Genomic DNA, 27,496 nt, shown 5'->3' with positions numbered 1-27,496 from the left:
CTTACTGTTCGCAACTCTTCCGCTCCTTCTGGTCATGTGACCGTAACCACGTGACCACATCACTTACAGCTCCGTGGTCAAGTGCCCGCAGAGCACAGGACACTCATTTGAGGCGGATTTTCTAAATGTATCCCGTGCAAGGCATGACTTAACAGCTGACAACTTCTATTTTCTAAATTACAAAACCAAATAACATAATCCTGTTGTTGCTCTTTAGAGTTTTAAGTTTTGTTTTTTTACAAAAAGTAGATTCAAGTTGTTGATATTCCTCCATTTGCTGCAAAAGGATTCATCTCAATGTGCCCAAATCTGGTAGATAAATTGCTGACAGGATTATTCACCATGATACATTTGAATCTAATTAAGGGTGGGGTCATGAGTCTGACCCTACGGTCTCCAGGTTTAAATAATTATTTTACAGTACCTATGACCTATATTTTAGGTACCTATATTTTTCAGTATAAAGTCAGTGTATTTAATGGGTATATAATTCACTAAAATTTCACATTAATAACTCTAAATGAACAAATAAGCAGTTGCATGATTATTGCATGGAAGATGTGTTAACCAATAGGCTGTCATTTCCTCACGGTGCTGACGCTGATGACTCATTAAGATAATAATAATTACCGGACTATTCTCCAGGGTTACTAGGGATTTAAAAAGGCTTTTGCTCAACATAGTGGTAATAAAATGCATAACATATTTTGTTTCACTATATGTGCATGCCTGCCAAATGTCATAAAATAATAATTGTCAGCTAAATTTGGTCCAGATTTACAAGGTTTTTTGATAGTCACTGCAACTTGTGACTGCCTACAACTTTACCAATAGGGCTCTAGTGCACATTTTCGGTATTCTTGGACAATTGACTCATCTTCCCTCCCTGTTTTCCCCACCTTTCATTTTTGTGTTACATCATCTAACATGGGAAAAACACCACAGACATTAAAGACATACAATTTGAAAATCGTCATTTCCAGAGCTCAAGAAAAAAACATCTTTATCCAAAAAACATACCCATGTGTATTTATTTGCATTTAAATGAAAGCAAAACAAAGATGGAGACATTATTTTGCATTAACACAGATGCCAACCTTAATTCTTTAATCGCAGGCTTAACTTGATGTGATATGAGTTAAGCTGCCCCACCTTAGGCATACGTCCCTGTTAGACTGTGTTGTAGTAATCCTGCCATACACACAAAGTGAGAGTGACACAGCTATTACCCCATCAGGCCTATCAAAACAGATGCAGTCAGACATTGTGTCCTACTAATATATTAATATAGGGAAATTAAAGGTTTTCCAAGAGCTGCTATGCTTGGAAACAGTTGGTGTCAGCCTTATTCTCAGTACAAGATAGAGGTACAAAATAAAACAACTGTACAAGATAAAACAATTGTTTCAGGAAAATAGTCATTTAAGTCTATCAATGTCAAATTCAATTTCCGCTGCTCTCTTAATCTCTCATCTTCTTGTCTCTACTCTATTTGCCCTCCAGTGCCTTGTCTCTGGCGATCACTGCCTCATCAAACTTGATCATAAGCGTGGTGCCTTTGTGCCAGTGAACGGTGACCTTGGCGGGGAAGCCGCTGTGGGTGAGGATGGCCTCCACGATGCCTCCAGTGAAGGCCGCACAGTTCAAGGTGCTGTTGTCCTTTGGAACAGAGATGTAGGTGTTGACCAGGGGCTCCTTTTCAATGATGTAGTAGGTCTTGTCATCGTCGTTGGCTTGCTCCAGCTTGTCTGCCTCCTTGCCGAACAAAGCTCTCCACACAGATACCTGTGGATTACGAAACAAATGACCAAGGAGGGAGTAAGGCTGAGGTTCATGCTGTTATTACACGTGTTTAAAACTACCTGTTATGTCTTACTGTTGTGTTTGATTTACATTACTTAAGTTTACAGAGATCACAGTTGTTCATTGATTGTGTTATGACAAACTCAACTGAACTTGTATGCCCCTTTGGTTATTAACAAATACACTATCAGTCAGTCAATCAATGGTGTCTTCATTTGTGTAAGCAGTTTATATGGCTGCAATAATCACATATTTAAGTTATTACTATTACTATTTTATAATAGTATTCGACAGTATCTCAGGTCATTAAGGGCACATAATATTGAGAGGATTTGAAGTGAAACACGTATAAAACTCTCATATGTTTGAATAAGACCCTGATAGTGCAAATGAATGGCTTCAAAGCAGTCTGCTTCTACACACAGTGAGTGTATACCTTGATGAACAGCAGTACATTCAGCACCTTGGTCTCCCTCTTGCCGTTCTTCTCTCTCAGCACCAGCACGTCCAGCAGGCTGCCTCCTACCCGCTGACCCAGCTCGGACAGACGCGCCTGCAGCTCGGACACAGAGTACACCCGGCTCTGGCAGTACTGCACCATCTCCGAGAACAGCAGGGCGAAGGCGCTCACACTCACCTCGGTCTTCGGTCGGCTCAGAGGCCGTTCCAGTATAGCAGACTTGCCTCGGGTGAAGCGAGTCTCCATTATTATTTAATTGTCAGCTGTAGATGTGCAAAAACGTGAGAGGCAACATTAGAGGCTATAAACACAAGCTGCTGAATGTTAGGCTAGCAGGCTAATGCTTACCGACGAAACAGAAAACAAAAAATAACCTCTACGAGATCAGCTTGTAAAAAATGTCAGGAACATTTTTCAATTCAGCTTTCACAAACAGACAGTCAAACCGCAATCTCTACTCACACGCTAACTCTTTACCTCCTTTAATTGTCGCTTTGATTACTTCCTGTTCCGGGTGTAAACGTCACCTGTCACATGACTCTCTCTATATGCTCTTAACATACATACAACACTGGTAGCTTTTATACCTTTTTAATACAGTATTTTTAATACATTATTTTAACTTAATATTAAGTTAAAAATAAAACGTTAAAATGTTGAATTATTATAAAGTTTTAAGTAAGTCAAAATGTACTTTAAAAACTTTAAAAAGTCAACAGTTTTCTCTTTGCATGGACTTTGTCAAATATAACATAGCAAGCCGCTTCACTTCACTTACCCTCTCATGGTTCTGACATGAATAGGCTAGTTTGGGCTATTTCATAATTTTGTCAGTTAAATTCCCAAATCAACATCTCATGATTTTGATTAAACGTGAATATTGCTATGTTTATCGTACCATATTTCCATTAGCAAAACCTGCATTTCTGTGTGGCAGAGATGGGCTTCAATATATTTGCCTAGCTTCATGTTACAAAAATGTAGCCATTGTTTTGTCTTTGTAACTTCGTATAATATATATATTATAATATTTCACATGCAGTATATCACAGAAAATCTTAATTTGTTCTAACCCTCATAATAGAACAACCTATTACATACAAGCTATAAGAAAATAATCTTATTCCAATGTCAGAACCCATCAGCTATTCTGTCTGTCTGATGTAGCCAAAGCATCTGGGATCGAAGGCCGACTTTTCAGGCTGCCGGTCAAGCCAGCGGTTAGAAGATGGACTTCGTTTTCCGTTCGCTGCATTATTTACGGTTTGACTAGGCACTTAAGAAGCGAGAGTAAGTTGAAGTTGAGATACAAAGTACGGGAACGAGTTGCACTGTGTGTGCAGATATCTGTTTTAGAGATAAATAATAAGCTTAATCGTCACCAGATGACCGCGCATGACAGATTTCTTTCTGCCTCTTTTGCTTCACATGGACTGTTTTTCCAGCAAGCATCCAAAGCATGCTGATGCCGGATTGGTCAATACTACTCAGACTGTAAACACACTTCAAATGATACTACAGCACATGTGATATAACAAAATTCTATTTGTTATTTCTATATTGGTTAACCGTTATTGGTGCATACAAATACAAATAATCTTGCATTTAAATATACATATTTATATTATTAATAATATGTTAATGTTTGGAACAAATTATTTTGACCGTGTATGTCTTTTGGTGATAGTACGATGCTGGCCTTAATGGTTTAACAACTTTAAATGACCAAATGAGGGCAGTTCTTATATTCTACAACCTCTCTGCATTAAAAGCTCCTCTAGGTGACAGTTTACGTGATCATTAGTGACTCAAATGTTTCCTGACTGCGGTGAGAAGACCACCGATGCACACATCACATGGGAGGGTCAATTATTAACCAAAAATCTGCTTTTGTGTTTGTTGAATGACATACTGTTGATGCAAAGGAAGCTGTACAAATAACATATGGGGAAAGAGCGACTCATCACAGTATTATTAAAAAGAGCATGTATTAGTAACCTGTTAACAAACCTTAGAATGGCGCCCTGACTTAGTTTTGCTTATGTAACACTGTAGGCTCAATCAATATTTGGGCCATCAGTGTACAAAGAGTACTCTTCCCTCACAGTCCAGCACAAACACACAAATACACTTACACAACTAACCTCAGAAGTTGTGGGGAACAGTTTGTTTAAATACCTGCATATATAACTTCCTAAATGGTCTCTTGTTCTTTTAGTTTGGAGAAATCCTGATTTGTTTTTTTCCAGCTGAAGAGAAAGTGACTTTTTTAGAGGTGAAAACCAGGAGATGCAACATGACTTTATGTGGACTGTCGTTTTTTGTTCTGGCTTTTTCCTTCTTATTTGCTGTTCACAGCAGGCCGGCAGGTAAGATCAGTTATTAAATATATACAACATATGTGCTTTATGAAATAAATTCTTCTTTTTGCAACACAGTTTGTTTTTACTGATAAGGGATATTACCTTACAGACAATGTCATGTTGTGTTTAATTTACCAAAGTGGAGGTTTTCAGAATGCTACTCTATTTATTGCATTACAATATAACCTATATATCAATGAGACAAAAACATTCAACACTTTCATGGAGATTTGTCCAGTTTTGAAAATGAGAAAATTATGCCAGATAATTTAATCTTCTGTCTGAGTTGTGCTGTTATAGGCTGTTCAAAATTCAGGTTCTCTATCAATCATCAGTGAGGCGTTAATATCTGGAAAGAATCAGCTGTCAAGGAAGCGGAGCAGAGAAGGTCACACAAGGTCAAGGGACTGTAATAAAACTAATGCGAGGGTGGTCTTTTGGATTCAGAGAAGGGGACAGTTGTGTCTCATTGAAACTCAAACATACTGACAGCATCAGGCATTTCAGCAAATGGCCCAAACACGACATTTAATTAAAATCATGTGTCAAAGCCCTGAAGCAGTCATAGGAACTTTGAGAGAGTGGCATTATCCTAAGGCGATACAGTCTGCGTTAGAAAGAGGTCAGAGTGGGTGGAAGGATCAACAAAATATCGGACTTTAACATGGTAGATTTCTGTTTGTTCACTAAATCAAATAGTTGGTAATGCTTTTTTAACCATGATTACAATCGTTCCTGAAGCAATGTATTTCTTAAGCATGATCTAATCTTAAGAAGGTAGCCATTTTTTTTTATCCCAAACCAGGATTCTCCCCCTTCACTTCTTATTTTTTCTTACTTCTTTCTACAAGCTTAAAGTTCTTGTTACATGTGTTTTATAATGCCATTCAGACAGAGCTACAATTTGCCCTCAGATCTTCCTTCGCTTCTTTTGTTTCTTATTTGCCTCGTTGTCAGGGGTCCACCTGCGTAACATGGACAGCTTCATCCGAGCCGTGCAGCAGGTCGAAGACTCCAACCCCGGTCTGTCCGCCCTGGCTCTGGTCAGGGCCCTGCGGAGGACCGCCGGCCACGACGACATGATGACCATCCATTTCTTGGGTTCTTCTTATAATCTAAGTGATGCTGAGGTCCTGGAGACTGCCATTCTCAACGTCTCATCCTTTAGCTTTTTCGACAAGGCCATTCACCACATTGTGACGACTCAGGGAGAGGAACGAGGGGTGGTGCTCGCTCCAGATGGCACCACAGTAGCACTCGCACCTTTACTGTTAGGAATCGAATCAGGGCTGAAAGCCAAGAACGAGGGGATGCCAGCTGTAGGGATCTTCCCTCTCACCTTAGGCCGGACGCTGGGCCTGTCCTTCCTCAGCCTCCAGGACTTCCCACCATCTACTCGCCTGGGGCCTAACGGGTGCTGGGACAACGTGGACCGTCCTAAGATGTTCAAGCTCGCTTGGCCGGCCACTCTGGCCACAGATGCTGTTATAAATGGAGGCATGGATGGAGCCATACTGGGCACTGACGTAGGCAACCTCTCTGCATCTGAACAGCCACAGTCCCTCAGTGAGATTTTAAAAGGATACTATAGTTTCAGCCTGAAAGAGGGGCAGGGTCTCGATGCTGTCACCGGCCATGTCAGCCCGAGGCGAAGGGAGATCTCTAGATCTATTTTGGAGCCACTGGATCTTCACAGCCAGGTGATGGAGACACTAGCATTAGTCTGGAAGTTGGAGAACACGCAATGGATTTCCCTGGACACTGGGGTGGGGAAGGCAGTGACGGATGGATTGCAAGCATTTGTGCACAAGTACTGGGGTAAGTATCGGGAGCAAGGGCAATGGCTTTCTTTGTCCATAATAATAAATTAGTAAAGTGATTGAAGCAGCTGAAGCACAAAGGCTATCTTGTGATAGTTAAAGAACATCATGCAGGTCTGTGTTATCACTGTGTGACAAATATCCAAATAAAAGATTTTAGAGCTTGATACAATAGTGAACTTTGAGAAAGTAAAAAAGTCTGATAACAAATCAATAAATCAATCAGTGCTCATAATTTGTCTTACTTTTATTCTTCTTACTTAGATACATCAAACACACAGGGATCCCTTAAAGCAGTGGTTCTCAACTGGTCACGCCTCAGGACCCACCATCACCTCCTTAAAGACAAAGCACGACCCAAATTACGGACATGTTTCAATCTCTCAAATTTATTTAATAAAAAATGGTGCAGTTTGGAGCTGAGACGAAACGAAACATCGCAGTATGTCAGCTTCACAAAACACAACAGTATCATAGTCGCCCAAAATGATCAGCAGGTAGTAAAATCCCTCTACAGGTCATTCAATTAGCCGACCTTTTTCAACAGTGATAAACTAAAAAAAAGTGCAATATAAATGCCAATACTGTTGGGCTCATCAAGTTTCAAGAATGTAAATGTAACTGTATTTGGGATAACCCAATCAGTGGATACATGGAGTGTGAATAAATTACACTACTGCTGCACGCAGAAGTAAAAGCGCAGCATAGACTTTTGCCACAACTTTTATTTTTTTTCAAGCACATATCCGTGACCCACTGAAAGCAGCTCTGCGACCCACTTTTGGGTCCAAACCCACCAGTTGAGAACCATGGCCTTAAACGCTTTTTTATAGTGGAGTGGTATGAGGTGCTTATAAATACACAGTGCATTACCTGCAGTAAATGGCAGTCAGCATGGCCCCTGTTTGTAGCCAGCGAGAGTTAAGTTTAGAGTTTGTTTTGCTGCCCCTTAGTGGTAAAAACAAACAATGCAGGTATTAGTTATTATTTTTAATAGAAATTTAAAAGTTTTTAAAAAATTTAAAAGTCACATTTTACAGTATAACAAGACTAGGTCAAAACCTAGTATGTGGCTGACCGCATCAGATCAATGCGCTCTTTTGTGGGCAATGTGTTACGAGGACCATCCTCATGAGGCCCATGGCAACGTGTTTAAAAGCAGGTGCGCGCTGCGGACGTAGGTGAGGATAGCAGACAAGCAGCGGAGGAGCAGCCCCCGAACAAAGTATCCAGAGCCGTATAGACAGAGAGTCGCGTCAGTGGAGGTCCAATATGCTCCATGATCCGCCATTGACATCTGTAATGTCTTGTCACTTATCAGCCTACATGTGCAAACATTTGGTCTTAATGAAAGCTAAATATATTTAAGTGTTGAATCTAAGCTTTTGGGTGCGTCATAGAAAAACCTGTTGTGGCTTTAGTATCCAAACCCTTGTTTCTCTCCTCTTCCCCCCTCAGACTGCCCTCAAATCATCCCTCGTTGTCAGTGGGGGGCAAAAGACCCCCGGAGCACACCTATCCCACTGTCTCTTCCCCTTAACTTTCTCTATATTCATCACACCTATGAGCCGTCCTCACCGTGTTTATCTTTCCCGAGCTGCTCTCGCGACATGAGGTCCATGCAGCGATTCCACCAGGAGGATCGCGGGTGGAGCGATATAGGATACAGGTAACCAATCGCTAAAATAATAATAATAGACGTACATTAAATACATGTTTATTTATCAAGATTCATGTATGTGCTTTAAGACAGGAGAAGATTAGCCTAGCTTAGCATAAACACTGAGTCCAAAGTTTAAAAATATTCCTTCAAGAATCAATAAAGTCCCTAAATAACATGTTGTATCTTTTGCATTCAAACAAGATAAATATAAATGATAACTAATTGATTTGACAAATAGTTCTGTGTCTCAGTAATGTTGAGACTAATGTTGCGTTTAGTCCCTTTTAAACAACAGTTTTTGTTCTGTACTCAGTAAAAGTATGGCATATGATGTTTCAAATAGTGAGCATTAGAGGTGCCGGATTTGTTTTGCAGCTAGGCTCGCTGTTTGCCCCTTATTTCAGTCTCAATACTAAGCTACGCTAATCTCCTGCTGTCCCACAAGCCATAATTATCGCACAGATATGAGTGTAGTATCTTATTTAACTCACAGAAAATAAGCGAACATGCCCATCTCCCATACATTTTAACTATTCCTTTTAACATTTATATCCTTTTTATGTTGGTGGGTGTATTTGTGTATGTGCTCTTTGTGCATTCATTCTGAATATCATGCACTGTTTGTGCCCCTCCAGTTTTGCACATAAATGTAAAGTAAACATTCATTAATCATATCCTGCATTATATTTGCTCCCTCAGCTTTGTGGTGGGCTCTGACGGCTACGTCTATGAAGGCAACGGTTGGAACCTCCTCGGTACACACACCAGGGGGCGCAATTCTATGGGGTATGGCGTATCAATCATTGGGAACTACACTGCCACTCTGCCGTCTCGCCACGCCATGGACTTAGTGCGTCATCGTCTTGTCCGGTGTGCAGTAGATGGAGGAAGACTGGCTGCCAACTTCACTATCGAGGGCCACAGACAGGTGGTGAACTACACCACCTGCCCCGGAGACGCTTTGTTTTCAGAACTTAGAAGCTGGGAACACTTCAGGGAATGACCAGACCCTCACCACATGCTTGGCATTCTTAATCATAACAGATCTTCAGGGTATTTTTAGTGCCACTGTTGGCTTTTAATTTTTCTTACGTTTTGAAATAGTTTTGAATCATTTAAACTTCTTCCATGAAAGTAATTCCAGACTCTTGAGTAGTTTAGCGCTTTCATGTGCTAGTTTAGGATCTCACCGAATCATTGTTTTTTGCTTTTTCCAAGTCCAAGTCAATGAAACTGAGATTTAAAACAATAGTTCCAACAAGACTCCAGACTGTGAATTTTTCTCATATGTGTCCAGGTAAAATGTTTCACTTAATATCTTAATATCATTCCACGAGTTTGGGAGGCCAATAAACAATAAACACTGAACATTGATCGCAACACAAAACCTGTATCGACACCCTAATTTTCCCTTTCTGGCGCGATGCTATGCTCCGTCGGTAACTTCTACGACTCCTTGTCCTCTCGTTGTCAGACTGTGACACAGCAGAAAAGAGACCGTAAGCAGGATATTTCACTGGCAACGGGAAAAGAGAAAATCGGCATCTATATGAGGGTCTTCCTGGGTCTGAAAAACACATGAACTTTCAGGATAATTTCAGGACATTTTCCAGAAAGTATTTGCATAAACCAGACATTTCAGAGCACCCCTTATAAAGAGATGAATAACATTTAACATTTAAAACATTTTACTTTTACAGAAAGAAAGATATTTTGAAAACTTCAAAAGATGAACGAGTTTTAATATCACCACACCATTCCGTTAATTGTTGATTCTGTGTTGTTGTGACTTTATTATATTTTCTCAGACATAAATCTGAAAAAGTGCCTGCCTGGTTTTAAATCTCAATAAATTGACCTTTGTTTTTTTGGGGGCAGCTGTGGCTCAGTGATCCAAAGGTTGCCGGTTGAATCTCCAGCTGTTGCACTTTACATGTCAAAGTGTCCTTGGCCAAGACACTGAATCCTAAATAGCGCCTGAAGGTGCAGCCATCAGTGTGTGACTGTGCGTGAATGACTACATCCTGTCTGGAGATTGACACTTTGCATAGCAGCCTCTGCCATCTGAAGACTAAAAGGGCGCTATATAAGTGGACTCTATTGATCATTTACCATTTTTAAACACCTAGTTTGACTTTTTTTAATACTTGAAATTAAGATAAGGTCACATTTTCTTTATTGATGATTTATATTTATTTAGAGACAATTACACAATAATCAACAAATCTTATTGACAAATGATAATGTTAACCATCAAACAGAGCATGCATGCAGCCATTTCAACCCAGTACAATGAATAATAATATATGGAATGAAGCAGCTCAACAGTTTCTAGCAGATTTAGTCATCCAAAGAAAAGCTTCAACACTAAAGAAAGTTAATAATTGAAGAAATGGGGTTGAGCCTAATTTGAATATCCTCACAAATTTTGAACAGTTTGCTATTTTTCAAATAATATATCATACAATAAGGTTGAAGAATTTGAGACCAATTTTTTGGCTCAACAGAAACCTTACAAAGAAACACAAACAAGATAAAGCAAAATAAAAACCTGTCTTGACCGAAAACAGACATCTTAAGGCGTCCCGTAAAAAGATGTGAACAACATTTAGACTTAGCATTTTAAACACAATGAAACATTTTACCTTTCAAGCAACAATGATGTTTTAAAACTTGAATAACATGAGTAAGATTTAATAGCAGATGAAGTTGAGTTTTTCCTCGCAGTCCCAGTTCTCCCACTGTCCCTCTTTGGTTAAAGCTCCGCAGCGTTTCCGTATCGGACACTGGAAGTCCTGATCTCCTCCTTGGGGCCAGGCCTCATACACCACAGTGTCACCGTCCACCCACAGCCAGCTGTCTACCAGGTAACGCAGGCCGATCCACACCCGCTCAGTGATGTGGTCGTGCTGGATCTCGGTCAGGGCCAGAAGCTTCTCGGTCTCAGAGTGCAGGCTGGTGAGGTCAGTGTGAGTCTCTCTGCAGTGCTGCAGAGCCTCCTCCCAGGTCTTCTGCACATCATCCACAATTAGGTGAAAGCAGAAAAAGAAGAGGTAATCGTGCGAAGTCGTAAAATACCATGCATCTTTGGCCCAATAGACGAATGAGTAGTCTTGATAAGCCTCCATATCGGTAGCATCTGCTCCTCCTGACCACTTCCATCCACTGGGGCTGCTGGGATCCCGGTAGAGGCCGATCCAACCTCTGATGTCCAACTTACTCCAACAATGCCTTCTGAACACCTCCTCCTCCAACTTGTTGGTGAGGGGAGACAGATCAGTGTGTAGGTCCCTGCAATATGCCTGAGCGCTTCGCCAGGACTTGTGTGACCTGATAAGAACATGTTTTGCAGACAAACTGCTCACACTAATAAGGATGAGCACTTTGAAGAGAATTATCTCCATCCTGGCCTGGTCTTTTCTGGAAGGAACGAGAGTGTGGTGTTGCTTTGTCTCGGACTGAGCTTTAGACAGAATGAGAAGTGTTTGCATACATTTAAACATCATCTTAGACGTCTTCTCAAACTATTCAAATAATGGGTGTAGAAAACAAATCTTCAACTGATGGAGATTAAAAGATGATGCTGCTTTGTTTATCGTGACAGACTAACAAATCACAGCAATACATAAAACAATTATTTGTATGGCAAAATATCAGCAGTTCAGAAACTGAGTTGTATGTAGGCCTATTTGTAAACTGTAACCATTATTTCATACAGACAATTTACAGACTTCTTTGTTCTTTTTCACCAATGCAATTGTGCAACTCCCTGCTCTTAGTCTTAAAATGCCACAGTGAGTGAGAAATGTATCGCCTGGGATGAAGCTCTATACCAGAGGTCTCCGACAAGTAGCTCGTGAGTCACCGGTAGCTCGTGGCCTTGAGGTTCACAGACTCCGGCGACTATAAATGAGCCTTGAAAGCCTCTTCCCACTTCAATTTCAATCAAATACACGGATGTCCCACCCCCTCCTATACAAAGTAATAGGATAGGCCTATCAGCTGTCAATAAAAAAACGGTGATGCTTCTGGTAAGTTTGTCAACGTTGGAACCTAACCAATCACAGCAAGGTTGCAGCAACCTCCATCGACAGGTCGGGTCAGTTATGCTGTACGCTAGTTGAGCTAAAGTTCGGTGCCATTAGCCTGTTTAGCCAGATTTTACAGGTTGGAGACCCCTGTTCTACGCAGTATAATCCATATAACCCATATTTGTACGAAGGTATTTCTACTAGCATAAGAGAAACATGATTTGTTTCTGTGTATAAATCCAATTTTGAAGATAATAATGTTTTTTTAATAAGCTGAGTAAAAGAGGACCAAGAATGGAGCCCTGTGGAACGCCTGTAGTAATGTTAAGAGGACTTCACTTGGAACCAATGGAAACTACTGGCAGAGTTTTGCCAGAGAGTTAGTCATAAAACCATTTCATGGATCTACTGCAATCGACCTCAGTTTATTGAGAAAAATTGCCATGATCGCCTGAGTCACATGCTTTAGATAGGTCTATTAATGTAAAGCACAGTAAGGACACACTATTAAAGTGATAGAGTATTGTGTGGATTAGGGTTCCCATCTTTGTTGTTCAGTAATTTTAGTAACTTGACCCTGAAAGAAAAACTTTTTACAAAATGAATGTATTAACTTGTACTACAGTTTTGCTCACAGTAATTAATGCCATTTTTTAAATGTAAGTTAAGTCTAAAATGGTTCCCACAAAGCTTTTGACCTCAAAATATGAAATATAATGGAACAACAAACAATAATACAATAAACAATTGGTTTACAGCATTCATTGCTTCTTATTTTTGGTTTGTTAAATTATTTATTATAATATTTTACTTTATAATACTGTCAATACTTACTAAATATAGAGGCATACATATCAAAGCCATTGTTCGTCAGTTTTAGGACTTTAGTATTGAGATTTGTGGATTTCTATTCTTCTTCTTTGTTTCCGTGTGATATGCCTGTGATGAACAGGATGTTTTTCAAGACACCTTTATACCAGGTTTGTCAACAGTTGATGAAGATTCATCTGCATGTCTGAAAACATTTCAGGTATCACATCCATAAATAATGAAATAAAACACTACACCAATGGAAAAACAGGACTGCAACAAACATTTGTTTTCATCAATTAATGATGTAGCGGCAATCGATCCACAAAAAATGCCGCTTGAGGGAACTTGAAGCCTTTCCAACTCATGCTGGTGTGTAAAAAATGAGGTCCTCCATCGTATGCGTTTAACACTTTATTAGATCAAAACATTAATAACACCTACAAAAAGACAGGTGTAAAACGACTGTACCAAAAACTCATTTACTGGACACACACACAGACACGGTTGAAAAACTGTGTGGCTTCCCCTGATTCTCATTTTTCTAATGACTGATCACCTGTGTCTCCCCTATCTAGCCTCCATGTGACTAATCACCACCTTTGCCCACAGCGGTGCAGGTAACCAATAGCAACCATAGTGCCTATCATGAACTCACACCCACATTCACGCACACAAACATACACAAGTCTAAATTGGCTGCAACAAATGAGTTGTGTCAGACAGTAATGATTTGTGATGTGATTGTTTATAAGATCATGTGTCAGAATGTCTTGGTTCAATACGCAAACACATTTAATTTGCAATAATCAAACACAAGCAGCATTTACATGTTCAGCACCACTTCACAGCTCCAACTTTACTTTCATAACAACCTACCAGACTACCTACTCAGCCCCAACAATTTCCCATAATTCTCTGCTCTAACATGACCCACTTTTCCTAAGCTGACACTAAATGACCTGACCTGTCTTGGCTGTTTACTTTGGAGAGTTTGTCGTACCATGGAAGGATGCAGCAGATGCAAAGCAGGAGTAAACTTAAATACACAAATAGTCAGGCCAAACCTTCATAAAGAGGGTGAGCCAGGAAACCTGCTTGTCTGAGGTGTAAACCCAACACAAAGTGTAACCTTGTAATGCAGTACAATTAAGTATTTATGGTTTCATTTGGCCGTTAAACACTTGTGGGGTTTTTCACTCACAAAATAAGACGATGCACTTGTAGGACGGCATTAAAGGCTATAATGTTGCCCCCTTTTTTAACTGTACATGTTAAGAATGCACAGTGAGTTATTCATTACATTGACATTAGCTCCATCTACAGGTTCAGGGTGATTAGTGAAACACAGTAGGCTTCACCATGTAGCCCAGAGACCCGGAAATCAAACCATATCCTCCTTATGCAGCTTCATACTTCAACTCTGGATGCAAGTGTTGTAAATATGTGTGGATGGACCATTTCGATATGGACTGAGAAAGTTGTCCTTCTTTTAGAGCTTAATTAAACATGTACATTAATGAGATAATGCAGCAGTATTATTAGTCAAAAAAATATTAAACACTGGCAGGGGTCATTTCTTTGCAGAATGAATAGCCTACTTATAGTTTAAGTTTTGCTGACATTACACAATTTTGCGAAAAGATACAAACTGCGCTCTTGTGCATCTCCCACTGGCAACAATGATTATAAATGCACAATTCCCAATTTAACCAGACGTGTATGACTTGCTCCCTTTGTCATGGTTCGAACTCTTGATTTTACTCGCTTTCCTTTTTAGACTGTTTGCTTCATCTGAGCGTCCAATTTGTTTCTTTTTCTTTGGATTTTCACTTATTTTTGAAGTCGTATCTGTAGTCATCGATCTTTTCTTCGTTTGTTCAGCCATAGTAGATTACTGTTTACTCGCAACACTTGCAGAGACTGGAAAAGCAGCCGCTTAGCTCCGCCTACCCTCTCTTACAGTCCAACCACTGCTGAGTGATGGAAAACACGTCACTAACTGGGCGCCGCTTGTGATTTTTTTTCCGCAAATGTCGCCACAGACACCGAGACAATGTTCAAAATGCTGTACTATATACTACATACTGAATACTATGTACTGCATACTGCGTATGGCGGTAGTATGTAGTATGGAGGAGCTTTTCAAATTCATTTTGCAGTAAGCTACGCCAGGCACAAGTAAACAATAACCGTCGCTTCTTCAGCTATAGCGCCCCTTTCTGTGGCTGCTGTCCGTGATTTCAGCTGCCGCTGTGAAGTTCCAGCACTTTGCATTGTGGGATACAGGAGGCGAGGTAGAGTGGTCCAACGCATACTGGAGATATTACCTCCCTCTGCTAATTAAATACAACAGTTTTTTCCAACTTTAGTAAATAAATATTAAATGATAGCAGTTGTGCATTAAAGGACAGTTTTTACAAATATTCCTCCCTCTGGATCCCTCCTTCAGCCCTATTTACAGGGAGTTACAACACATCAGTGTCCCTCTGTCCACTCTGTGTTTTAAGCAGAGAGGATGGCTGTATTTGTAACACTCTCCGCTTACACTATGACTTCCTCATTCTGTTTCTTTCTCTTGCCTGCAGGGGTCCTTGTTAAGCTGGTTTGCCACAAGAGAACGTGGAGAAAATCAGGTGAAAGCAGCTGATTTAAAAGAAATAGGCCTTGCTGACTGCAACAGATAAAAGATAACCAGACGCTCGTCGTCAAGCCTCCCTCCTAGGTCTGGCTCCTGGGGTTTGCCCCATTCTCACTGATGAGGGAGAGGTAGCTGTTCCACGTTTTCGTCTTAATACATATTACGTTTTAACACGCTTGAGTAAGTAGCTAAACATGGTGAACATTATAACTGCTGAACAACAAACCATGCTGCATGTTAGCATTTTCACTGTGACGGTGTTAGCATGGTGTCCAGGCTGATTTTGGCCCTTTATCTCCTGAGGCCTGAGCCTGGATTCCCGAGCGGTATGAATATTGGCAATGACATCATTTCATCACCGTTCCCACAGAGACCGTTAATCTCTTCATAAATATAAAACCTGTTTCTACCAGCTTTAAAACATATTCCATGAGTTTATCATAAGGTAGGTTTTTATTCCTAAAGAAATACAGCACTGAAGTGAGGACTGACAGCTGACATTGGTTACAGTTTACTAGAAATGCTCTTAACTCTCTCACACATGACTAATGTGTTCTGTATATCTGTGACAGCACGAGAAAAATGTCACAGCTAATATCTGGCTGGTGGAGGGTAGAGTGAGAGGGAAATCTTTTTAATAAATGAAAAATTATTTTTTCTTAATAATAATGTATAGGGCCAAAATCACAACCAAAGTTATCTCACGACACTTTACATAAAGAGCAGGTCTAGTCCGTACTCTTTATGTTATTTAGAGAGAGACCCAGCATGAATCCACCATGAGCGGCACTTAGCAATATCTGAAAAACGTCCCTTCAACAGGCAGAAACCTCGAGCAGAACCAGACTCATGCTGAACAGCCATCTGCCTCGACTGGACGGGCTGAGAAGTAGGATAGAAGGATATGCAGGATAGAGACAGGCAAAGAGATCAACAACAACAACAACAGCAACATATGTTCTTGTTATCAACTACAGATAATACTTACGGTTATAAAGACAATAGTAATGGTACAAATGTGTGTAAAATTAGCAAGAACAGCATAGTCATGATGAAAGGCTGATATGCACGTGTTCGTCAAACCGAACCTCAATTTTTATGTTTGCATATTTTCAGTGTAGAGATATAGATTGAAAAAGAGTCCAAAGTCCTGTTATCCTCTTGAAAACTAAAGGTATGAAGGCATCACAGGCCAAGGCAGAGACTGACCTGGTAGAAATAACTCGACGACAGTCTCTTTATTGAAACAAATCTTCAAGTCTGTGATGATTTCTAAAAGGCCGATAAAACATCCATCCATTATCTATACTGCTTATCCTGTTCAGGGTCGCGGCGAGCTGGAGCCAATCCCAGCTGTCATTGGGCGAGGTGCAGGGTACACCCTGGATTGGTTGCCAGTCACTCACAGGGCTCAGCTGTTGCTTCGGACTTTATTTGTCGGTTTTCATTCTTTCCTGCATCTACTCTATGAACGCTGACCATGACAGTAAGAAGATGGACTTGTGCGGATGTGGTATCCATGTTTGTGTTTGATAAGCGCCACCACAACAACAATATGAGGCTTTAGCAATGAGTGTCCATCCTCGGGTCAAATAGGGTCCCTTCTTGCCAAAAAAAACAAGTAGTAATGTAAGGCATCATTTTCATTGTTGTCCTTTGTACCTGCAGTGATGTGCACACGATGCAGAACTAGGAAGTACAAACTGTAAAGATTTACAGAAGTTCACGGCTATATAACACAGAGGGGTAAAGGCCTCTGATGTTTGTCCGCATACGGCATATGGAAAGTAAAAGTAGAGCCACGACTTCACCTTTGGTGCTCTGACCTCGTGCTGTCACAGATATACAGAACACATTAGTCATGTGGGAGAGAGTTAAGAGCATTTCTAGTAAACTGTACCCATTGTCAGCTATCAGTCCTCACTTCATTCATGGAACATGTTTTAAGGATGGTAGAAACAGGTTCCAGAGCTTCAGGAGATAAAAGGACAAAATCAGCCTGAAAACAATGCTAACACTGTCACAGTAACAATGCTAACATGCAGCATGTTTGTTGTTCAGCAGGTGTAATCTTCACCATGTTTGTTTATATATATATGTATATATACTGACAGGCAAAGGAAGAGACTGACCTGGTAGAAATGCATAACTCATCAAAACGACAGTCTCTTTATTGGAACAAATCTTCAAGTCTGTGATGATTTCTAAAAGGCCGATAAAACATCCATCCATTATCTATACTGCTTATCCTGTTCAGGGTCGCGGCGGGCTGGAGCCAATCCCAGCTGTCATTGGGCGAGGTGCAGGGTACACCCTGGATTGGTTGCCAGTCACTCACAGAGCTGACACTGTGTTTTGTCTGATTGTTTCGTGCACTTGTTATTTCACCAGCTGTAGTTTTTCTAGCGACGCTTTGTGCCCCTGTGAACCCAAATATTTTAGGGCATTTGTAATTCAAACCAATTTGTATTGCCAGACACAGAAGACACAATTGTTGTCTGGGTTAGGTACAACCAGTACTCGAGCAAACACAGCCTCATTTACACAAGCAGATCATTTATATGATATTATGTATTATTTAATATCTACCACCATTACAGTACATACTCACTTAATTTATCACTCATACATCACTTGTTTAGCACATTACTCAGCACCTCAAAGCTGTTGGCACTCCAGATGCAAACTACATTTCGTTGTTCAGTACTTGTACTTGCACAATGACAATAAAGTTTAATTTATTCCAATCTAATCTAAGCTAATCATGAACAGGTTGTCAGATCTTACCATCAGCCTTTCTTATTGGAAGTATCGCATAGAGATACTGGAGCTGGAACAATGATTCCATCCTTCAAGAGTTGCTCAATAATGGGAGTCATGCCTTCTTCCACGTCATGGTCTCAGAGTGCTAAAGACCTAGCTAAAAAAAATATGAGGGACACCAGTTTTCCAAAGCACTTTTTTCTGTATCTTGTTTAGATCAACAAGCACAACAACAAAATCCTCTGGGACCACAATATCATTACCATGCAGCTTTTTACCCATCAATTTATCTTTCCTACTCCATCTCAAACTGCTCATCTGTACCTTCATATGCTACATGTGACACACACTTAATTATGTTTAACAGAACAGATGTTGTATCACTATGAGTCTCAAAATCCTACAGCTCACTGAGTACATGAAGAGGGATTAATGTTCCGACAATAATCATACCTAGGAGCAGTTGGGGAGTGGCATGCCATAACAGTCAAAGCTTTGTCAAAGATCAGACTTTTTCCATCCTCAGTACAAACAATAGTCGGGCCCAGAGCACATAGCAAGTCTCTTCCTGCCAGATTCACTGGGCCGTCTGGAACAATGGCAAAAGAATGGTGTATGTTTGAAACACCGAAGTCCTCGCCAGCATTTTGTATGTAGTGCCTTGACCTATGATCAGCGGCAATTTGAGAGTCACTTATTTGGGGTCTTTCATTTTCCTCTGGAAAAATGGTGGAATGATTTAAAACTCGGGCAGGTAGTCATGTCTCCAAATGGTTTGCTTCACAGACACAGCTTCGTGTTGTGTGCGTGACGTTCCCCTTTTTACCATCACACTCCTTTGACGTTGTTGCAGCACAACCTCTGGCCCAACGACTCATCTGACCACACTTCCAACAGGCCTTGCTTCCAGGAGAAGCTCCTGCCTTTCCCTCTCCCACGGCCTCGAGCTCTGCCTCTCCCAGCTGGAGAATGATAGGTCAACTGAACCGTCTGAAGCTTCTCAACTGTTGCTTCGGACTTTATTTGTCGGTTTTCATTCTTTCCTGCATCTACTCTATGAACGCTGACCATGACAGTAAGAAGATGGACTTGTGCGGATGTGGTATCCAGGTTTGTGTTTGATAAGCGCCACCACAACAACAATTTGAGGCTTTAGCAATGAGTGTCCATCCTCGGGTCAAATAGGGTCCCTTCTTGCTAAAAAAAACAAGTAGTAATGTAAAGCATCATTTTCATTGTTGTCCTTTGTACCTGCAGTGATGTGCACACGATGCAGAACTGGAAAGTACAAACTGTAAAGATTTACAGAAGTTCAAGGCTATATAACACAGACGGGTAAAGGCCACTGATTGTCTGCATACGGCATATGGAAAGTAAAAGTAGAGCCACGACTTCATCTTTGGTGCTCTGACCTCGTGCTGTCACAGATATACAGAACACATTAGTCATGTGGGAGAGAGTTAAGAGCATTTCTAGTAAACTGTACCCAATGTCAGCTATCAGTCCTCACTTAATTCATGGAACATGTTTTAAGGATGGTATAAACAGGTTCCAGAGCTTCAGGAGATAAAAGGACAAAATCAGCCTGAAAACAATGCTAACACTGTCACAGTGACAATGCTAACATGCAGCATGTTTGTTGTTCAGCAGGTGTAATCTTCACCATGTTTGTTTATATGTATGTATATATACTGACTGAGAATCCGTTGACATACAGACAATCAGCAAGGCCTATTTCTTTTAAATCAGCTGCTTTCACCTGATTTTCTCCACGTTCTCTTGTGGCAAACCAGCTTAACAAGGACCCCTGCAGGCGAGAGAAAGAAACAGAATGAGGAAGTCATAGTGGAACTGAAAGTGTAAGCAGAGAGTGGTACAAATACAGACATCCTGTCTGCTTAAAACACAGGAGGTGTTGCAGCAGCAGGGTTTATTGCTACTTTCAGCTTTAATTGTATTTGACTGGGATGTAGTTGAGGGTAAACTTACATAAAATCAGTTAACCCACCTTAATCAAATGTAAGTCAGTGTTTATTCACCTTTTTATAAGTTTATCATTATTAACATTGGACACTTTAACCAGATGACATTTATAGTTTACGCATTTTAATTTACAACATCCCCTCTGTGATCTGTCCAATGTTTCAAAAAGGTCATAAATCTCAGCATGAAAAATGTAATTATTGATCCAAGGTTTTGCCATGAAGATCTTATGTCAAAACCATGAGAATAACCAAAGTGCCCATTACCAGCCACGCTTATGTTGTGGTTATTTCAGCTTGAAAATCCTGTGGGAGTAAAGGGCCTGAAAACAAAACTCAGTGTCACCACACAGCGACCATAAGCAATATTCAGACACTGTTGTCTTTGACTTTTAACATTCTTGTTTGACCTTGAAGACGGCCCATAATTTGTAACCATAAGATTTTTCTTTAAATATTGTAGCGAGCAGCAGTGACGTGTAGAAAACATGCGGCAGGACAGCTAAGATGATTTGCAAGGCACTTCATTAGTTGTCACCAGAGAGACATATGAACACTCTATTTAAAATCTGTACGTCCCTGTATGACTGCCCTAGCACCCAAACACACTCATGGTGACCCCTACACAAGAAAATACCTGCATGATATAACTGCATGCCAACAATGATAACAATAACACAACATGTTATTTTAAAACTACAACTCAAAAACATTCCAGAATATTCAGTTTCATTAAACTTTGGCGTATTGTCCCACAATTCCCAGCGGCTGTTCCAACACGCCCACCTGCCAAGACGCTTCAATATACAATATTTAGCTATATGGCCTCTATTACATTAACTCCATGACAGCACATTGAATTGGTTTCTAACTTAAATATATAATATCTAATATTAGTATGTATGTATTGGTATGCGAACAAATACTATCATACTTTTTTGAGTATGTACTTCATTGAGTATGTCATGCGTTCCCATCTCATAGTATGTAATTTTGTGTATGCGAGAAATGCCCGGATGTATACTAGATCGGCCCGGATGATTGAGTATGAGCAGGAGCTCACTGGTTGTACTCAACCGCCCCAAAATGCATTGCGGCTATTCAGCTTCTACAATGGCAGAGATGGACCGGAGATCAGACCGGGCGTACGTAAACGATTAAGTCTCGTGATACGGAGAAGACGGAGTATGATGCGAACGGCATCCTAATAGTCAGGTTAGTAGGCAGTATGCAGTACATACTGTTTGAGTATGTAGTAGGCAGTACGTTAGTGTGCGGATTCGGACATAGCCATACTGAATTTGCCGGCTCCCACTGCTGAGATGTGTCTAAAGACCCGAGAACAACTACCAAAACACTAGTTAATGACTTAGCCAAGTCAGGAATTGTAGTGTCAAACAGGACAGTCACTAGAGCCCACACAGAAATGGACTGCGAGGATGCAGGCCCAGAAAAACAGAAGAGACACCTTCAATCCAGACTGAAGTATGCTAAAGACAATCTGGAGGAAGATTATGCATACTGGAGGCGTGTTCTTTGGTCAGATGAGACCAAACTAGATCTCTTTGGCCACAGAGATGTTGCTTATGTTTGGAGAAAGAAGGGAGAGGCGTTTAACCCAAAGAACACCGTCCCCACAGTTAAACACGGTGGTGGGAATATCATGCTGTGGGGATGCTTCAGTGCGTCTGGAACTGGGAATCTCGTCAAGGTTGAAGGAATCATGAAGAAAGAAGGATATGTGAAGATTTTGAAAGAAAACCTCAAGCAGTCAACAGCAAAACTGGGTCTAGGTCGTCGCTTTGACTTCCAACATGACAACAACCCAAAGCATACGTCGCTCCTGGTGAAGAACTACCTCCAGAAAACCAAAGTTAACGTTATTGACTGGCCTGCACAAAGCCCTGACTTGAATCCCATCGAAAATCTGTGGGGTGAACTGAAGACCAGGGCCAGAAGATCATCAAATCTGGAGGAGCTTGAAAGATTTGCCAAAGAAGAATGGGCTGGGATTCCTCAGAACATGTGTCAGAGGCTTGTTACAAACTACAACAAACGACTGCATGCTGTCATCCAGCAAAAAGGATACACAATTGACTATTAGCATCAGGGGGACTAATAATGTTGACCCTGGTAGTTTTTGTTTTTTGTGAAATAATTTTGTTTCTGTGTGCAAAGTAAATGAATGTAAGCATCCAAATTCAAACTAGGATGTTTGGAAATGTTGTGTTAAAAATTAATGGATCTGTTTAACAGCACTTGGAAAATTTTTGAAAAAAACATACAATTTCATTTGGGGGCTAATAATTTTGACCTCATCTGTATGTCTATAGTGATATAGGGGGGACAAATCATATTTTCCCCCAGGTTGGGGGGACATGTCCCCCCTGTCCCCCCAACGAGATTTCCGCCTATAAGTGGGGGCTTTTTCTTATAATCAGGGAGGGATGGGGAGGGGAGAAACAGAACTTTTGGCCTGATGAGGCAGACTAGTGGAACTTAAGTAGTCACTGAACACACTTTTCCAAGTTTGCTCCCTGTTTGAAAACATAAACAGACTCCAGGGCGATGCCAGTGGGGTCTTTTTCTTGTAAATGATGGTTCAGTTTTTAATTTCTTATCCAGAATCGAGGAAGGAAGGGGAGGGGAGAAACATAACTTACACGGACATAGTTGAACTGAACACACCCATCCTGCAAAGCAGACAAAGCAACGGCGTGTAACTGCTGGGTCAGTGTGAGCTTTCATATTCACCTTCAAGCGGACTGTCTGAGGAGAAAATGGGATGCGGTAAGTCCATAAACAGTTTGTTAACCTTTTGATACATATGGTTCTTTTGTAAATATGTTCACACAAAGTCTTCATGATTTGTAGGTTTTTCTGAAAACTAATATTTAAAACTGAACATCAGGTGGGTCTAAATATGGAGACATCATGAAAGTTGAAACTTCTGGAGCTTCAGAGCAAACAGCTCAGCAGGACAAGCTGACATACTCAGGTAAACTCTTCAGTGAGGAAACATGAACATGGTTTGTTGCACAGAGGCCGTTACTCCTGTTTTCTGATTACTCTCTCTATAGGTGTGAAGGCATCACGCCAAATGGCAAAGGACGATCTGGAAAGAATGAAAGGCTACAAAGATAAAATCAAGAACGTGGCGAATGAATATGATATCGATCCAGCTCTCATTGCTGGCATCATCTCCAGAGAGTCGCGGGCTGGAAATACAATAAAGGATAATGGAGGCTGGGGGGACTATGACACCAGGAGAGGAGAGTATAACGGCTTCGGACTGATGCAGGTTAGAACACATGCTCACATTATCTCGGTATAGCCTTAAATTGTAATACTATAACAGCTGTGTTCATTCTTATATTTGAAGGTTGATGTCAATCCAAATGGAGGTAATCACGAGCCAGAAGGCGAGTGGGACAGTAAGGAACACCTCAGCCAAGCCACGGGGATCTTGGTTGAGTTTATTGAAAAGATCCAGGAAAAATTTAAAGGTTGGAGCAAGGAGGAGCAGCTGAAAGGTTTGTTGTACTGCCTCAGTGGACTCACATATGCACCACTTTTATCACACTGTTTAGCTTCACTGTCATTTGTATTTGACTCTGCAGGAGGGATTGCTGCCTACAATATGGGGGATGGAAATGTCAAATCCCATGATGTGGATAAATACACAACAGGTGGAGACTACTCCAATGACGTTGTTGCCAGAGCTCAGTGGTACAGAGAAAATTTTCACCTTTGACGGCTGCAGCTGTCGCCCAGAAATGTCCTGCAAACAATGAAGGAAACACTCTGTAATGTTTTTCCCTTTTCCAATACTTAAGTTTAATAAAGACAATGCAAATAGAAACATGAATAATTTCTCTATTTATTGGACTCAATGTGAACATTCACCCTTGACACACACTGATTGCAGAGGCTGCTACGTGAAGTGCCCAACTGTCAATCAGTAGCTACCAATCACATACACACACCCATGGCTATGCCTTCGGAGCTGACGGATGCCCCCCGGCAGATGGATGCTCATCAATGACTCCTGCTTTCCCAGCCTGCTACAGGAGGCTGCAGACTGAGCAGAATAAACCGTTGTCATACGCCTGTTGCAGTCAGCAAGGCCTTCCTCTTCAGCTGCTTTCACCTGATTTTCTCATCCAACTTTCTTCTGGTCAGACGATCTCTCTCTAAGATGCTGTGGAACCAAAGTCCCGGGCTGGACAGTCACGTCATTGTGTCACATTTATTACTGAAGAGTATCCTTGTTTGTCAGAGGAACCTTCAAGAGGTTCACCTTAGACCCCCCCCAATGGGAAAGGGGTTTAGGGTCTGACCTTTACTCATGCAGATTCATCATTAGCTCTCAGGTATTCCCTGCTCTGTCTGTTGTCCTCACGACACCCGACTCATGGTTTGAAAACCTCACACTAATATATCACAAAACACAAATGATGTCATGTTTGCCAAATGCAATGCAGACTGAGAATCCGTTGACATACAAACAGTCAGCAAGGCCTATTTCTATTTCTGATTTTCTCCACGTTCTCTTGTAGCAAACCAGCTTAACAAGGACCCCTGCAGGCGAGAGAAAGAATTTGAAACAGAATGAGGAAGTCATAGTGAAACTAAAAGTGTAAGCACAGAGGTACTATATAAATACAGCCATCCTGTGTGCTCAAGTCACAGAGCGGACAGAGGGACACTGCTGTATTGTAACTTAGACCACAAGAAGAGGAAACAGGAAAGATGGGTGAGTGCTTGTCTTATTTTATTTTGATGGAACTTGACTTAAAGCTGCGAATGTGCGTGCGGGGTTAACACACAGACACTTCCTTGAGTAAGAAACCCTGTAATACTTGTTTACAGGGTGAAGTGGTGTCTATATTAAGTCTTATATGTTAAAGTATCCTTGTCTTCTAGCCTTTTTCTTTTAATGCATGTATGTTTCTAGATCCAGTACTGCCCCACATTCTTTGTCAGCACACACAGTTACTGTGGCACTAAATATGTAGGTTTTATAACCCTTGTGCTATAATGTTGATGTGTTGGTGTGCTGATGTAAAATAATCAAATAAACTGAACATTATCAGGTTACGGAGACATCATGAAGGTTAAAGCTACTGGTGCTTCACGGGCAACAGCTCAACAGGACAATCTGGGAACCTCAGGTAAACACTGCAGTAGTGAAACATAGGAGCTGACTTAATCTGAAACCATTCAATAATTATACTCACACAGCGGCCATTTTCCTCTGACATCATATTCAGGATGGGAAGCTCAAATGCTGTTACAGTGTCTACTGCTGAGTTTCAGGTGGCAAAACTTAAGCAGAGAATCTGACAGATCGTGATCCTGCTTGATCAGCGACTGAAAAGACAGTGAGGAGTGAAAATCTCGAGGGACATCAGGCTTTTTTTCAAGTTAACACAACATATTTGATACAGCATTAGCAACTGTTAGACAACAGCTAACATTAGCATTAATCACATTCTAGCTAACATATCTGTTTTACACGATACAACAGTAAAGGTGTAAATCCTGAGATAACATTACAGCTACTGCAGGGTGAGCTTGCTTACAAGGTTGTCTATACTGACAATTTAGCTTGCTAAAACGCTAGTTAATAGGAAAATCCTAAATTCATAGATAACATCCATGAGCTATGAATTTAGGGCTTTTCTGTCTATCCTGTAACACTATCTAACTGTAATTTTAGCTACGATTGGGGTGAAAGGCTAGCCTTAGCTGTTGTCTATCAACATATTTGATTACTGATTAGCAACCGTTAATCATCTGCTAACGTTAGCATCAACCATTTCCTAACTAACAACAGTTTGATAGTGTTGATAGTGCTAACGATGTATAGGGTCCTATATTTCTAACATCTCTATAAGCTATGACTTTAGGCCTTCACAATCACATTGTGTAACACTATCTAAGTGTAATTTTAGCTTGGAAGTGGTTGAAAGCTACAATAGCTGTTGTCAAACGGAAGCTAACAGATTATCAAATATGTTGTTTAACTTGAACTTGAGATTTTGTCATATTCTCTATGTAAATACAATTTGCAAACCGGTAACTCAGCATGACACAACTATAAAAGTATTTGAGCCTCCCACCCTGAACGTGTATCAGAGGAAAATAGCCAGTGTGTGACTATAAGGAGCTTTTGTTGCACTGAGTGTATTATTCTTGTTTTCTGTGTGATTTCTCTCTATAGGTGTGAGGGCCTCACACGCCATGGCTCAGACCGATGCAGACAGAATGGAAAAGTACAGATCTAAAATCAACAGTGTGGGGGCTAGATATGGAATTGCTCCAGCTCTCATTGCTGCCATCATCTCCAGAGAGTCGCGGGCTGGAAATGCAATAAAGAACACTGGAGGCTGGGGAGATGGTGGCAATGCCTTCGGACTGATGCAGGTTGTACTCGCATGATCTTAGTACAGCCTCATATTTTGATAAAATACCAACTCCGTTCATTACCAATTTTGCAGGTTGATGTCAATCCAAGAGGAGGTGGGCATACTGCACAGGGCACATGGGACAGTGAGGAGCACCTCAGCCAAGCCACCGGGATCTTGGTTCACTTCATTGGGCGGATCAGTACAAAATTTCCAAGCTGGAGCACGGAGCAGAAGCTGAAAGGTTTGTTTCTACCAAATCAGTAGAACAACACACGCACGACTCTCTTCACACTATTGTTTAGCTTTGTTCTCATTTGTATTTGACTCTCCAGGTGGGATAGCGGCCTACAATATGGGTGATGGAAATGTCCATTCCTATGAAAACGTGGATGCCAGCACAACAGGTCGAGACTACTCCAATGATGTTGTTGCCAGAGCTCAGTGGTACAGAAACCAAGGCAACTTTTAACAGTTGAAACTGTCCACGACAAAATGTCCTGCAAATCACGAAGGAATTGCTCAAAAGTATTATCTGAGTAACGACCTCAACTTTAATAAAAATGAAAATGGAATGAAAACACAAATGATATCTTTGTGCTCTGTGCTCTCTCTGTGTCACCAGGGTTTTCCTGCAAAAGCCAGCTTCTGCAAAGTTATGCAATTGAATAATAATCATGGTTTTGGTACATCCAATAATATATTAAAGAGGGTTCTTTTGAGAGGGAGTAAAAAGTTCATGCACTCATA

At 40.9% G+C, this 27,496-nt stretch overlaps 5 protein-coding genes across 9 annotated transcripts; 3 read left to right on the top strand and 2 right to left on the bottom strand.

Annotated features, from left to right (window-relative positions):
* Positions 1 to 1,023: 1,023 nt before the first annotated feature.
* On the bottom strand, positions 1,024 to 2,785 carry trappc5 (trafficking protein particle complex subunit 5). Of its 4 annotated transcripts, none has more exons than XM_069666206.1 (3): positions 2,726 to 2,785; positions 2,240 to 2,526; positions 1,024 to 1,785 (listed from the first exon to the last, which is right to left on the bottom strand). In XM_069666206.1, exons 2-3 carry the CDS (start codon positions 2,507 to 2,509, stop codon positions 1,489 to 1,491), a joined length of 567 nt encoding a protein of 188 aa, XP_069522307.1. In that variant the 5' UTR covers positions 2,510 to 2,526; positions 2,726 to 2,785; the 3' UTR covers positions 1,024 to 1,488. The 4 variants fall into 4 exon arrangements, with proteins under 4 accessions (XP_069522307.1, XP_069522309.1, XP_069522306.1 ...); XM_069666208.1 differs by having other exon boundaries at positions 2,741 to 2,772; XM_069666205.1 differs by having other exon boundaries at positions 2,612 to 2,764.
* A 1,774-nt stretch (positions 2,786 to 4,559) lies between these two features.
* LOC138594901 (N-acetylmuramoyl-L-alanine amidase-like) lies at positions 4,560 to 9,112 on the top strand. The gene is made up of 4 exons (XM_069666176.1): positions 4,560 to 4,632; positions 5,584 to 6,444; positions 7,905 to 8,115; positions 8,809 to 9,112. Exons 1-4 carry the CDS (start codon positions 4,560 to 4,562, stop codon positions 9,110 to 9,112), a joined length of 1,449 nt encoding a protein of 482 aa, XP_069522277.1.
* A 1,690-nt stretch (positions 9,113 to 10,802) lies between these two features.
* Positions 10,803 to 11,237, bottom strand: LOC138594399 (snaclec VP12 subunit B-like). The gene has a single exon (XM_069665473.1). It carries the CDS (start codon positions 11,235 to 11,237, stop codon positions 10,803 to 10,805), a length of 435 nt encoding a protein of 144 aa, XP_069521574.1.
* Positions 11,238 to 23,040: 11,803 nt separating this feature from the next.
* On the top strand, positions 23,041 to 24,198 carry LOC138595367 (lysozyme g-like). Of its 2 annotated transcripts, none has more exons than XM_069666748.1 (5): positions 23,041 to 23,126; positions 23,248 to 23,334; positions 23,417 to 23,637; positions 23,719 to 23,869; positions 23,957 to 24,198. In XM_069666748.1, the coding sequence occupies exons 1-5, from the start codon at positions 23,117 to 23,119 to the stop codon at positions 24,088 to 24,090; spliced, it is 603 nt and encodes a 200-aa protein (XP_069522849.1). In that variant the 5' UTR covers positions 23,041 to 23,116; the 3' UTR covers positions 24,091 to 24,198. The 2 variants fall into 2 exon arrangements, with proteins under 2 accessions (XP_069522849.1, XP_069522850.1); XM_069666749.1 differs by having other exon boundaries at positions 23,211 to 23,334.
* Positions 24,199 to 24,969: 771 nt separating this feature from the next.
* On the top strand, positions 24,970 to 27,322 carry LOC138595368 (lysozyme g-like). Its single transcript, XM_069666750.1, has 5 exons — positions 24,970 to 25,092; positions 25,433 to 25,510; positions 26,563 to 26,765; positions 26,840 to 26,990; positions 27,082 to 27,322. Exons 1-5 carry the CDS (start codon positions 25,089 to 25,091, stop codon positions 27,216 to 27,218), a joined length of 573 nt encoding a protein of 190 aa, XP_069522851.1. The 5' UTR covers positions 24,970 to 25,088; the 3' UTR covers positions 27,219 to 27,322.
* Positions 27,323 to 27,496: the final 174 nt, after the last annotated feature.

The sequence above is a fragment of the Semicossyphus pulcher genome, unplaced genomic scaffold (genome assembly GCF_022749685.1).
Source record: "Semicossyphus pulcher isolate SPU_LCO1_2020_fin unplaced genomic scaffold, fSemPul1.0.p SCAF_17, whole genome shotgun sequence".
NCBI classification, from domain to species: Eukaryota; Metazoa; Chordata; class Actinopteri; order Labriformes; family Labridae; genus Semicossyphus; species Semicossyphus pulcher.
The sequence above is the reverse complement of the archived record's forward strand: the minus strand, read 5'-3'. Positions and strand labels throughout refer to the sequence as shown.

Bases quoted from the DNA above. Each gene is read 5' to 3' on its own strand.
- trappc5 (XM_069666206.1), bottom strand. From the start codon at position 2,509: ATGGAGACTCGCTTCACCCGAGGCAAGTCTGCTATACTGGAACGGCCT. The intron at 1,786-2,239 runs GTATACACTCAC...CGTAATCCACAG, and splicing joins ATGTACTGCTGTTCATCAAG to GTATCTGTGTGGAGAGCTTT.
- LOC138594901 (XM_069666176.1), top strand. From the start codon at position 4,560: ATGACTTTATGTGGACTGTCGTTTTTTGTTCTGGCTTTTTCCTTCTTA. The intron at 6,445-7,904 runs GTAAGTATCGGG...TTCCCCCCTCAG, and splicing joins ATTTGTGCACAAGTACTGGG to ACTGCCCTCAAATCATCCCT. The intron at 8,116-8,808 runs GTAACCAATCGC...TTGCTCCCTCAG, and splicing joins TGGAGCGATATAGGATACAG to CTTTGTGGTGGGCTCTGACG.
- LOC138594399 (XM_069665473.1), bottom strand. From the start codon at position 11,237: ATGGAGGCTTATCAAGACTACTCATTCGTCTATTGGGCCAAAGATGCA.
- LOC138595367 (XM_069666748.1), top strand. The intron at 23,638-23,718 runs GTTAGAACACAT...TTATATTTGAAG, and splicing joins ACGGCTTCGGACTGATGCAG to GTTGATGTCAATCCAAATGG. The intron at 23,870-23,956 runs GTTTGTTGTACT...TTGACTCTGCAG, and splicing joins CAAGGAGGAGCAGCTGAAAG to GAGGGATTGCTGCCTACAAT.
- LOC138595368 (XM_069666750.1), top strand. The intron at 25,511-26,562 runs GTAAACACTGCA...TTCTCTCTATAG, and splicing joins GGACAATCTGGGAACCTCAG to GTGTGAGGGCCTCACACGCC. The intron at 26,991-27,081 runs GTTTGTTTCTAC...TTGACTCTCCAG, and splicing joins CACGGAGCAGAAGCTGAAAG to GTGGGATAGCGGCCTACAAT.